At 39.2% G+C, this 14,148-nt stretch overlaps 1 protein-coding gene across 2 annotated transcripts in view; it reads right to left on the minus strand.

Annotated features, from left to right (window-relative positions):
• The window catches only part of LOC131433731 (rho GTPase-activating protein 100F), a 116,024-nt gene that overhangs the window by 45,391 nt on the left and 56,485 nt on the right, over positions 1–14,148 (minus strand). For both annotated transcript variants that reach the window (XM_058600306.1, XM_058600314.1), the window contains exon 3: positions 2,780–3,070. In XM_058600306.1, coding sequence (XP_058456289.1) covers positions 2,780–3,070 — 291 coding nt within the window. The remainder of the gene's footprint in view (positions 1–2,779; positions 3,071–14,148) is intronic.

The following is a 14,148-nucleotide window of genomic DNA, read 5'->3' on the forward strand; positions in this document are numbered from 1 at the left end:
GTACTCGATTTCCAAAATCTGTGATTTATTCAAGAATCTGTGAAAATCTGTGAGCATTTTCAAAAATCTGTGAAAATCTGTGTCAGTTTTAAAATCTGCAGCCCGGTGGCAAGGATAGGGCGCTGCAGCAAGTGCTAGCGTGGCTAACATCTGGGGCATTTGGTGGGCAATCAGAGCGCTCAAAGTACGGTAAACAAACATTCGAGCATTTCAATTCGAGTAAAATCTTAATTTCCTTATCGTAGTGATGATATTCTGATCGATAATTTGCGGGAAAGTGCTTTAAAGGGTACTGAATAAACAAGTAGTTTGTAATATCCAGATTTTTGTTAGCCATTCTTCTTCATTGTTTTGGTTTTTGCAGAATGATGCTGGCCACAGTTTCATGACGTCATAGCAGGGGGCTGAAAATCTGTGCTGAAAACTCAAAATCTGTGAAACACAGATTAATCTGTGAACCTGACATCCCTGCTCAACGCAGGTCAACTCTTTGTTTACTTGTCATACATTTTTTTGCGAGCTCGAATGACAGATACACTTCAAACAAGATTAGGCAAAACTAGGTTGGATTAGTTCGAAATTACCCAAATTAATCTAGACTAGTTGGGATTGAATGGGATTAAAGAAGATTATTTTGGAATGAAATGAGTTTATTAGTATGAGATCGTCTAGAGTTTAGATTGATTTACCCCTTGTACCGAGACCAGCAAATTCATTTACCGAGATTTCGAACAGTGTGTTAGCTTTTACTGAAACTCTGTAAGACACTTGTCAATGTTTTTTGTCGGTTTCGCAAAGCACCACGTCGCCATTGTTCGAGGAGTTTGAAGGTGGAAAACATATAAATTGGAAAAAAAAAATTTATTTTTCATGGAAAGGTAATTGAAATAAAAATCTCTTTTCAAATATACTAACAAATATCGGCCTATTTCCAGGTACGGGCGTTGCGAAGTACTAAAAATAATAGTCCTTAGCCGTCATTTTCTTAATGTTAATTAATAAAACACCCGCTCTCCCCAACTTAAGCGTTTGTGATATTCATTTCATTCAAAAATAAAAGAAATCCTTTGTATATTCAATTACTCTCGGCACTCGGCAAATTAATGATTCAATCCTGATCGCCTTTGCCGAGCTAACAGCCAAATTGCTGCTGACAAGCTCGGCAATAATTGACAGTTAACAAATTTAGAATTGCCGAGATTGTCAGCAATTATACATTTTGCCGAGACGATTACCGAACACTCGGTAATCAGATTCAGCGATAAAAATTAAGTGTGTAACATCGAAACTGGCTTCAAACGGGCGGTTTGACAATATGGTTATAGTGGAAACATGGGTCGCCAACAAGCGAACACGAAAATAATAATATTTTACTGTACAAGCTTGGGCAGTAACAAAACGACGTGTTTATTTACTAGAACGGTAACAAAACGGAAAAACACTTATTGAGGGCTATGCGGAACTCGCAAAAAAATTGAATCTCGTTCACTCCATTCGGAAGCATGATTATACGAAGCTTATCGCTTCCAGGTTTCTCAATTTCACACAAAACCAGTACGGCCCGTAAGCGGTAAACCAACCGGAGAAAATTGAGTTTTTACCAATGCGTTTTTCCTGCTGCCAGTCCCGGAGGTAAATTTAACCACAAATCATTACCCTTTCCATCTGCTATTTTCCGGCGGGGGTTTTTTTTTCTCTACCAGAGACAAAACGTTGCTCCGATGTTCTGCTAAACCGCAAACATTGCAGAGAATGTCGGGTAAAAAGTCACCTGTCAGGTGGATTTGAAGCAGTGTTCAGTTGGGGTAGGAGGGTTTTTGCTTGCCCGGGATGAAAGAAAAAATGTGTAAGCTTCTGAACTGTGATGAAAGAAAATCTCTTCGCTGTTTAGGATGTTCACGTTTTTTCCGCGTACTCAGAATTTTTGTTTTATTTTATCACAGTTCTTTCTTTACGTTAATCACAGGACTTTAATGTGAATCATTCTTGAAAAAAATTAATCCTCGCGAAAATCTGGTATTCTTTTGCCACTAGATTTAGGCACCTGTGATTTTAAATTAGTACCGAGCAAGGCTCAATAAAGACAAGAAGACGAAAAAACATTCTACAAAACGGCTTTCGTCAAACTGATCCACTTCTGTCATGTTCAAAAGGGTTGCGTGTGACAATCGGTTCTGACTCGACCACTAAGTCTCTCTTAATTCCCGCACGAATGAAAAATACTGTCGACATAGGTCTTGCGAACATATTTGAGAGCTTTTTTTTAATGGTCACAAAAGCCCATTAGGCAATCATCCCTACATTGAAAATTGTTGTATTGTAGCAATTCAAACGGGTGAAAAATCGGACACGGCGGTCGTAACAGACAGAAGCGATTCCACTTGTGGCATACTTCCAGGCGATTAAATCCGAAACGCTCTACATGCTGAACCGAAGTGCTGTGGCGCAAGCCTGCAGTAGACGAACAAACAAAAATGAAAAATGATATCAACGTTCCCAACAACAGTGCACAATCCCACGCTACATATTTAGGACCGACTGTGTCTCGCATGACGTTCGATTCTGGGGGTGAATGCTTTGGAGTAGAGTTTGATAGAAGGTTAAACAATCAGAGCCAGACTGTGGTGGGTGGAATTTTGTCCTTTCTGAATGTTTCAAGTCTAAGTTTCAAGCTCGAGCGAAGGTTGAATCGATTAAACTTCGAAATACCGGGCAAAGGTTGTGGTGGAATTTCGTCTGTCTCGTTTTCGCTTGGAACCGTAAAACTGGGTTAACCCACCTCCAGTGCTGCCGCCGTGCTCGGGTCGTGATCGTTCTCCACCGCTTCGATCTGGCGAAAGATCTCCGAGCTGATACCGGACACCTTCCGGAAGTCACCCTGTAGTAATACTGGCTCCTTGTTGCCTCCGCCCATAGACCGCTGGCCCTGCTGCATGTGGCCGCCGCCCTGCTGGTGGGGGTGATGCTGCTGTTGCTGTTGCATGCCCTGGCCCTGCTGGTGGGCAGGCATCGGTCCGGGTGGCGCACGGCCCGGACTTGCGGTGAGGTCAGGCACTGATCTTCCATTTTCCTGTAACGAGAGTGAGGCAGAAATAAATTAGAACACAAAGCAAAAGGACAAAGTTGAATTAAATGGAAATCTCAATACAAGAAGGCCATCCATTGGTTCGATACGCCTGGCTAGCCTTTTAAATAAACACCCCTGCACACATGGTTGCTTTGATCGAACGGCATCGACTGAACTGGACTCAACATGATTGAAGCTCGTGGTAATCGATCTAATCGATTCTATACAGAATCGAAGCAGATTGGCGTTCGTTATTTTTTTGACAGATGGCTTAGAGCATCAGAGCATGATGTGGATTCGACTTGAAAACATCAAATAGAAACGTTAAAAATTGTATCCCCCACCGGATTCGGTATCGATTGTTTGATCTCTCACTATGATAATTTTTATTTAAAATGTCAATGGGCCCGCTGCGTTTTTTTATTGCCCGTGAACAACGGTAGCAGCTTGGAAAGTGTTTTATTCTTCCCAGTAACAACAGCGGGATTCCACCAAATTCAATACCACCTTGAAGAACGCTGATAGAAGCTAGTTCCTACCGTATATGTGAACAACGTTACAATATCATCTTCGCTTGTCATGAAAATTGTCAATCCCGGAGAAAAACTTACTTTCAAGTATAGTCACGGTTCTCGAGAGAAACTTATGTTTCGAGGTTTTTCGGTTAGCCTTTGAAGTTTCAACCCTTGATGTGGTTGCATCGTTACTGTTTGTATTATTCGGAAGGGAAAGCGACTGACAGCGATATACATAAAGGAAGAGTAACAAGGACAGAATACATATACAGCGAAAATAGTGATTCAGATATCTTCAGCGACTAAGCATTGAACACGAAAAAATTCGGACTTGAAAATCTGTCTGACAGTCGCTCCTAGCAGTTCTTTTTGAATTGTTTAAGTCCATTACCGTTGCATCATAGTTTGACATATCGGGTTAACAAGAACAATCAACTTTTCACTGCTTCTGGAAAGATATAAATCTCATTTCATGATTCTAAGTTTAATTAATTTAGTGAGATCCACACAAAAACAGTAAAATTATGTTTCTAAGAGTAGTAGGCCTTGCATTTGCAAGGAATGAACATTTTTTCATCTGACAGCAAACGTTTGTTCGGATTTTCCACCAGAGCTGCCAACAGTTTTTTTCTTCTAAAATCTGTATTGCAGATTGCTTTCAAAGCTGAGCTTTTGCCACTGTTTCTAACCACAATATTTTTTGCTCAACCATGGTTGCCAAAAAAAAGTTAAGAAAATCAACGAAAAAATAGTTTTTCTTGTATTGCAATTATGTTGTAATTTGACAACAAGCAGAAAAGAAGCAAAGAAAAAAAAACAAAAACATAATTGTCGTTGTCGTTATAAACGTCAGAGTTCTGTCAGTACAGAGCAGTTGCAGTTATGATCACACTTCTGATCCAGCACACTTTCTTACTGTGCAGTTCGATTCGGTGTGAACTGTGCAATATTTGGTGGAAAAATTTATCTCTCAAATATCTATTTCGAAGAATCGAAAATCGATTTAGTGAGGATACTGAAATTGTGAGCAAAAAAAACAAAACAAAGGTCGCTCAACCTGGTTTACTCCTATGGAACCAAACACAAAAACTACAAATCGGTATTTATCTGAATGAAAATTGAATTTATGAGCATTATAAGAGAGTATATCTGTATTCCTGTTTCGAGACCAAAAATCGGTATAAATACCGATAAATCGGTACAGTTAGCAGCGTTGTTTTCCACCGAAAACAGTAACAACCCTCTAAAAAAAGAACGAATTTTCGGAATAATTTGGACTCTGAAACTAAATTTTAGAATTGACTTTTTAACCAGAAATTAATTCCTGAATTGAGTTTCAAAACTCAATTCCTAAATTCATATTCAGAATTCATTTTCAGAATTTAGAACCTGCATGCAAAAACTAAATTCAGGACATAGATTCGAGGGTTAGATTTTGGAACTGAATTCAGTTCTTTTACTACAATTTGGAATTCAAGTTTAGAATTCAGTTTTAGAACTCTAGTTCCAGAAGCAATAATCCCGTACCTTGTCCGCCAATGGGGCAACGCAAGCCAATCCGCCCAAGAACTCGTAAGCCGTCCTCTTTCGCTGTTGAAAGAACGCGCCCAGTTTGCTCGGATCGCCAGTATCATAGCTGGATAGCTTCCTTTCCTGTCCTTTGTGCTTTGTCCAAACGTCACGTTATTGCAAACATTCAGGTTTACGACACCTTGTTTCTGAAAATTTAGTTCCATAATTCTAGAACTAATTTTATGACCTGATTTCTTGATTTGGATTCCGAACCCGAGCTTTGCAGTTCCGAACGAGTCACAAATTTCGAAATTAGTTCTTGAATCAACTTTCGAATATCAATATTTATATTAAATGATGGCAAAAACAGACTCAACAGTTTTAAACACCGGATAAATTCGGAAAATCGGTTTTTTAACCCTTAAAATATAAATAATAAAAATGTATGTTTTATTTGCATGAGCAGAAAAAAAATTCCTAATATGAGCATACATTTAGTTGAACAAAGACGCACTCTCCATCGAGAGAGTAAGCATTCAAATTGAAAGAAACAGCCATTTCTGCAATAAGATTAAGTTCTTAAAATGTAAATTTATACTGCTCTGCAATAAAAAACCAAAGAAAATTTTTCAATTTACCAGCATTATTATTTTGTGTGTACGATTCCAATAGCGCCGTTTTTCTGACTACAACATTTCATTCCTTGCCCAACGAGGAACATTGTCCAATCTTCCGGGATCGAAAGACTTATATGCATTAGGGTGGGACGAAAGTTATATCGTTTTTCATTGAAAACGCTCGTGGAGTATTGCGGTCGAATTGGACACATTTCGTGCAGTCGAGCAATCAAAACAGGTGTTTTATTGATTTGCACTCTCAGGGCAATTTGCGGGCTAGTTTTTTGCAGTCGTTTTCTATCTTCCGAGCAGCAAGCATGCAAATCAATTCCAGCAGCAGAGATGACAGTTAAAAATATCTTCAGACAGGGTTGCGGAAGTCAGTGAATCCGTAAGAATGTCTGCGGGTTTTCATTTCTCTAAAAAGTATGACAGCACGGGCAATCTTCACAAAACCGTTTCAGTAAATTTCCTCGAATTTAGTCAGCTACATCTTGAAGAGCTCCAATTTTGCTCCATTAGAAGTTGTTGCTAGGAAGCTTTGATACCAGTCTACTTTGGAACGTAGATTTGCAAAACTACTGCCGCTTTTCGTCGCCTTCGTCGGTGACAGCTTCGTTTGAAAATAGAACAAACCTTTTCGATTTGATTTTAGAAACAACTGACTTCAATTCTTTGTTACATTCGAGTTTTCTTTCGGCTTAACCTTCGACTTGATATTTAATTACAAACGCTTCCTGTAGTCGTTTACAGCACAAACAAAATTGTTGGAAATTATGGGGAAAAACACTCCTGAAATAATCCAATGGCAGCCGATTTTTTTCGCTGTCCAAATTTGTTCGTGTACAACCGTTCTTATGTCCCTGGAAAGTTTTGGTCGTTTCAACTTGCACCGTCATTTCAGGGCCTGCTATGTTTCTTTGCAAGGCTACGTTCACATTTATGTGACACAACTGCTGTTGAGAATTTAACTGTCATATTCTGCTCACAGAAAGCTGTTCTCCAGTCAACTCGTCTGGAATTTTATTCGGAATTCAGTATGATTCCGAATCAGATGCAACAACCGATCCCGACTCGGATCGGTTCGAAATCGCATCTGATACCGACGTGTTAACTGAGTCCAAGCTCGATAACTGGGCGTCTCCACCAGACAGCAACTTTTTACGAACGCATGGTAATTTCTACATGCTTCCGAATTTTCTTTATTAAAAAACATACCGCTGTTTAGTGTCATAAATACAGAGTTCTAGACGTAAAGAATTAAAATTATGTATGACAGGTTAGTGTTTTATCTAAGAAGCTCTACGGATCCAGAAGTAGCGATTGGAGTATGCCAAATAACACGCAGGTATTTCCCTGGATGGACGAAAGTAAGTTGCTTCATTTATTTCGATGTCATTTCCACAACTGAAGAGCTAATGTCATATTTTTTTATATCAGTAATGTACTGACTTCTTTCAGTTGACCAATTTTTTATCGTAACACTCTCTAGTGAGGTGCACTTACTTTCTAAAATCGTAAAATAAACTAGAGATGGGCAATTCGCTCCTGAGCTGTTCCAGTGAATCGAATCATTGAAGTGAGCTGACAGCTCACAGCTCTTTTCAAAAAAACCGCAGCTCATCAGCTCACTCATTTGCTACCCAGTTCACTGCATTATGACGAAGGGAACACGCTACGAGCTGGTCGGATCTTTGGCTCTTTAAGAGATTCAATTTAGTCGACATCAATTAAAGATAAACTAATTCGCATTGCATTCATTGCATCATTGCAAATCAATGATTCAATTTTGATCATGCATATGAAAGAAAACCGGTGCATGAGAAAAACGGCGCACAAAATGAACCTTATGTTCAAACTAAAAGAGCTGATGAGCTGATACATCGAATCGATTCACTTTGGTGAGCTGATCGGTTCGGAGCTGTTCACCAAAATGAGCTGTTTTGCACACCTCTAAAATAAACGTTCAACTGCCGAAAGCCGAGTGCTTTCCATATAATCAGGTGTCAACAGTTTTTGTTTTGATACAATTAGAGTCGACCACTAGGAGCACTGTTGGCAGTGCGTCCAGAAACTGACTGAATTGATACCTAAAAGCAAATAGAAGAACAGTTAGTTAGAGTGCCTATAACCAGAGTGACGACATCTCATCCATAATGTTGGCAACAATTCTAAACATTCCATTAGCTTTACATTGAATTGACAGGTCGTTTGCTCGTTTGGAACTAGGAGCTGTCATTCCAAACGAACAGCTGTCGCCACTCTGATTATAGTCACTCTACAGTTAGTTATCTAGTAGTAATCACAAACAAAAATTTTAGCCATTATTGTATACAAATATTTAGGAAGTAATCGTGAAAATTAGTAAGTTACGTAACTGCCACCATCGCACTAGTTTTGTACAAATCTAATTAACAAAAGAATTCGTATTTCGCTTCGCCCAAACAATTGACGTCTTGTTTTTGCCAACAGTACAAAAAAAAACTTCCGCCCCGTGCCGCTCAAGTCTTACAAGTCGAATGGTAATTCTTCAACCATAAAGTTAACCCTAAATTGGATTATCTCTGCGGAAGACCGGAATGCCGGCAGCGCGTGTCTATCCCATAATGCCAAATCCGGTACAACCTACCCCAACCGTTTGGGTTCTTCGGGCGACTTACCAGTTACCAACCAGTTAAGCTCTCGATTTTCACTTTCCTTCTTCGAAAGGTCAACCCGTATCGGGCATCTGAATTGCTAATTTCGTTTAATCGATCCTTTTTTTGCCCATTTCATTCGTTGCTATCAATTTCCGCACCCAATTCACTGTCCGGGTTCGGAGATGTCTAGTGTTTTGCAGATACGTCAACCGTCAACGGGGTTTCGAAAAAAAAATGTCTGGTATTGGGACTCTTTGGCCTTTAGTGCCACGTGGTCAATCGGTAGACTGATGACGACTGTTAGCTGTCACTGACGGTAGTGTCTAGTTGGCCATGTATAAATTTGTCAGCAGGCTAGAGGATGTAATGACAGATGTGAAATAGACAAGATTTTTTTATGTTGTTCGATGGCTGTTTATCTGACGACATAAATTTTTAATCACAAATTGATTGAATATTCATTCAATGGTATGTTACCAATAAAATCTAATTCTTTCGAGATTATCCAGCATGGAAGCCACTGAAATACCCGTCTAAACTTTATCTGCAGAACTAACCGTATCAAAGTTAAAAACAACCACTTTCCGAAACGGATCCTCGAGCAACGACCAATTGGGATCACTTTCCGCTGACAGACATCTTCAAAGGGAACCGGACCGAGATAATTTGATGAGTGAAACGTTTCTCCAATTTTCACGAAAACACACACACTCGCCTCTTACTCCCTCACCGTCCTTCTTCTCCTCCTCCTCCTCCCCCAACAAAACTAACGATTGGGCAAACATTCGAAAATCGTTTCTCGCCAGCCACGTCCTGGTGGAATCATTACCGGGAAGTTTGTTTGATGTTTTCCGTTTCCCATCGCTATCGGCATGCCGTACAGTGCTGCCATTTCTATCAACCTCTGCCTTCACATCACTACCACCACCACCACCACCATCAAAAGCGGCAGAAGCAGAAGCAGCAGCAGCAGGCACAGGAATGAAAACGAAATGAGCGCTTGTCTCTGTGCTTTTGTTCTGCACCGGGAAATTACCACCCGCAAATTATACAAATTTTCCAAGTGTCACACCGCCCATTCGTTCCCCTGCTTCCCCGCTTCCTAACGGTGGCAAAGCGAAACGGTGTTTCGCTCACTCCGCTTATCGAACTATATATAGCGGTGGCAACGGAAAACGTGGAAATCGCAGTTAGTCATGATTCCTTCCGATTTCGTTCGGTGGGGCGTTGTGATGGAAACTAAATGATTGCTTTTGATGAGGACGATGGGATCTTTTGTTTTTTTTTCTTTTCTAGCTGTATATGATATAGAATTATTCATGGAAATGATTCGAAATTGAGTAACGAACATGATTGAAACTTCCTTTCGATATGGTTTTAGTTTGATGAGTGCTTGAAGCAAACAATCGAGATTTTTCGATTGGATCGGTGTAATTTTACCAGCTACTCTAGAGAGGCGCACCGTACATGAACACTGTGTTTTGTCAGGATCGATGGTTTCAAACATTAGGTCTGGTCTTACATTCGTTCTTACCGGAAGGATTATTAGAGTCTGTAAGATCGTGAACTTTATTTAACGTACGTACTCTGCGGACGGTTGAGAAAGTTCAATGTGCATAATTTGTAGCTTCCAAACACAAGTGACATTCACAATTATACACATTTATCGATTCATCTCGCTCCATCAAAACCCAACAAAAAGACATATGAAATCTAAATTTGTTATGTTCACTCCATGGAGTAAAATACGATAGGAAACTTTTGTGTAATTTGAAGAATGAGAAGGGATAAACATTGTCCTTGTACAAACTAATGACGACAAGGTTTAGTTCAATATGAACTACTGTGCACTGACGAATCGAAAACGAAACGCAACAAATAGTAATTCTATCTAGTTGAATGGAAACCGGTTTTCAAATTCGATGTTCATCCTTGAGAAAATAAGTCCTACACAAGCTGTTCGACTGATTGCCTAGTATGTGAACCATTTCGCGAACGAGCTTAAGTTTTTGGTTAAAATTTGACATTTTAATAGTTATTTTCTATCTATTTAGTAAAATTTTATTAAAACTGCGGCCCGGCCCCATTCGGAATTTGACGGATGGAAAATAAATACATTTATTTCTTAAGGCAATGCACATCAGTTTATCTTTGCCGTAGAATTCACCATATGTAGTAATAACGTAATATATTTCGTATATAAAACATATTTAAAAAAATGTTTCCTTAAATATCATATCATTCATTAGTAAATCTACTGAAAAACACTTTTTTTTTCAAACAATTAGCTGCTATAAATCTTATTACTGTACATGACCTCAAAGGGTGATTTTTTTGGAGATATCTTTTTGGCAACACTGCTTTTTGACAGATCACCCGTGAATCGTGTCTTGTGTCATTGTTAAACTTGCTCAGTTTGGTCTAAAATTTGATCATGAATTGTCGTTTGGTTTATAATTTAATCTTCAATGTTGGAAAGAGTGGGCCAAAATTGGACCTTGCGCATGGGCCATCTAAAGCGGAGCCGCGACCAATATTTGCATGAAATCTTCAAATCTTAAATTATATTGATCGTTCTATCGATGCCAATAAAGATTTCATCATTTTTTAAATTTTTTCTTTGAAAATCAAATCCTACACCTCTGTAAAAATCACCCTTTATCATTAAGGAATTTCCAACCTCTTATGGGTGTTATTTGATCTATTTGTTTCATTGACAAGCAGTATTTCACTGTGGTACTCATTAATGGGTATTTTATTTCAATCGTGTACACTGTTAAAATGAAGTACCCCCAAAATCTGTTCAAAAATCTCGGGTAATTTTTCATAAGGGCGTATAAGCAAGTGACAGTTTCTCTTTAATCACTCTCTCTCTTTCGATTATTGTGATGTGATTAAAAAGATTTTCTTTGATATCACTATTCTGTTTGAAAGTCGAAAGTTTCGGGTATCATTTCATGCAAAGAGTTGAGTGATAAACGTGGAAACCGCTCGGTAATTAATAGAAGAGAAAGTAAACAAAAGAAACTGTCACTTGCTTATACGCCCTTTTGAAAAATTGACCGAGAAATGTGTGGTAATTTATATGGAGAACAAGCTAAAAATGGGTAAAAATTACCCATTTTTGAAGAGATTCAGAAATCAAACATGACGTATTTTCGGGTGGCTAGGAAATAGCAAAATTCATTAAAAGCATTTGATAAAATTGTTGGAATATTTACGCATGTCAAGCCTCTACTGCAATATCGTTCATCCGGCTCTGCAGTGCAACGTTGCTTGAATATCTAAAATGCAACGAACACCAATGTTCCTCGTTCGCTTCACTTCGCTTTTGTTCGATAATCGTTCATGTATTAGAGCTTGTCCGTATATTCGGGTGCGAACGAAGCCGACGCTGCTTCGTTGCTTGCGAACGAAGCTGACGCTGCTTCGTTGCTCGTACGAAAATATTTTCCTTGCAGTTGTTATTCGCATTGAACATACCCCCGAATGACTTAACGCGAACATAGAACGAATATTCATACAGCGATCATCGTCAAAACCTAATTCGCGATGATCGTTCGTGCTGACTTGGAAACAAGCAAATTAGGACGTTTCCCCCTGCATTATTACCATAATCTTATGTGTATGTGATGAACCATATCCCAGCACTCTCCCATTGCTGCTACCTCACGAGATAGTATGAATTTATTAGATGAAGAATGCTTCGCGAAGAATAGAAACCAAAGATAATAGCAGTGACGCTATTCGAATCAATTCGAGGAGTAAAGTAAATGAACGAATGACAAACAAAAATATAAAACGAACGTGTACGATGTTTACCAGCAGCGAAGAATGTATTAGTATATTCGGGTTCTCTACGATTATCGTTTATTCATTTTCACCCTTCTCTCTTTAATGCAGTGAATAGTTCAACGTTGTTCACCCGTCTCGTAAGTAATAGAAGCATATTCGCGGCGAAGATCTAGGAATGAATTAGTTAAACGAAGAATATTTACAACATTGTTGCAGTGTACGTTGCAATTATTGCACAACTCCTGTTAGAGAAAATGAATGTACTGCTGAAACAAGAATTAAACATTATAAATAGAAATCTATATTAAAATAATATTTGATCTTACTACTACTACTGATTCTGAAAGGGTATTTTATTTTAACCGTGTAGATGAAATATACCCACTTAAAATATGGCGTACTGTTACTGCCAGCCAGCTTTGCCGGCAGTCTGCCAGAACTCCGACAAGATTCTGTAGCATCAACCGTTTCAAGCAGACAATTTCGCCTAGCGATTATTAACGATTCTGATTCTACCGGATTCTTGCCATACAATACTAAAGGAACCGTTTTGAATCGGTTATACATTTTTAGAGCCTTAATTAATTTTTTTCAATAGAAAGAATATATGAAGGGCAATAAGTTATTGCCCTTTATATATACTTATTACGGAAAGTAAATACCAAACATACCCATATTTCAATCTATTTTACCTCAAGATTCGTTTTTTTGTATGTGTACATACAGGATTGACGAATATCAAATGAAGTCAAACAAAAACTAAGAAGGAAAAGCGAAATAAACAAGACACGTCCCGCTTATGAGAAATTCTGACAGCTAGCAGAAACCTGGCAAGGTTCCGGGAACTGCCGAAATTTTGCAGGCGAAATAGCGTCCTTCTCTCGTCACGTGACGTGCTCTCTCTTCCTTTTGTTTACATCCAAATATGGAAACGAGTCTTGAGAACAGGTAAATGATATGAAAATACTGGTATATTGAGAGATGAAGCTTTGCATATCATGTTTGGAAGTGCAAAAGCAATGCTATTGCCCTTCATTTAAACTTCTAATGGAAAAAAGAACACCAAAGGCGTTCAAAATGAAGAAACCGATTCAAAACGGTTCTGCCAGTCTTGTATGGCTAAAATCAGGCAGAAACAGAACCGTTTATAAGTCCCTAGCGAGTTCTCTGCCGGAAACAGTTGTTGCTTTGTTGCCAGACTCTTGTCGGAATTCTGCCAACATTCCGGCAAAACCTTGTGGCAGACGCTACCAGGCATCTGGGGGGTAATTTGCCAAACACATGCAAGCGGGGTACGGCGAAAGAATTTCGCCTGGACAATTTTGACAGCAGCCGGAATGCAGCCAGGCTTGTCTTTTTTTTTCATTACCGGAAAATATCTATCGAACTGTCAAAAATAACCTTACTTCACTGTCAAATTTTAACTAGGTTTCGTACAAAACAAAGGACGGCATATCTTTGAAAATCAAATGAAAATAGAACAGTGCATTCGAAAAACTCTGCAAAATCTCGCGGACTGCGTTCAAACTATCGTGAATGATAGGTGGATCATTTTTTTTCTACTGATTAATCAACATCTCATTAAAACTAACCCAGTGAAAACTCCGCACACCAAAACGAAACTAAACCGGACCAGCAAAAGCAACACCCTTCATTCCTCATCGTCATCAGCCGTCAGCCTGCAAATAGGCAGCTAAAGTGCAGCACTTGTCACTGGTTGACTGGGCACATTTATTTGTCACCGACCAACAACCGTCGCAGTTGGCCGTGTCGTCAACGAACGGAACTTTTTTGACAACGGATATGCACTGGTGCTTGCTAGGTGACACATCCCCTGGCCTACTGCGATGGCGAGTAATTATGTAGTGATAGTACGGTGACGTGCCGAAGCAACTGAACTAAAGCAAGCAAAACAAGAACGCGGACCGTAGCCGATAGTGAGCCCTCCTAGCTCCTAGCTCCGTTCAGCAAAGAGCGAAAATAAAAAAAAATCAACGAACCCG

This window comes from Malaya genurostris, chromosome 1 (assembly GCF_030247185.1).
Source record: "Malaya genurostris strain Urasoe2022 chromosome 1, Malgen_1.1, whole genome shotgun sequence".
Taxonomy (NCBI): domain Eukaryota; kingdom Metazoa; phylum Arthropoda; class Insecta; order Diptera; family Culicidae; genus Malaya; species Malaya genurostris.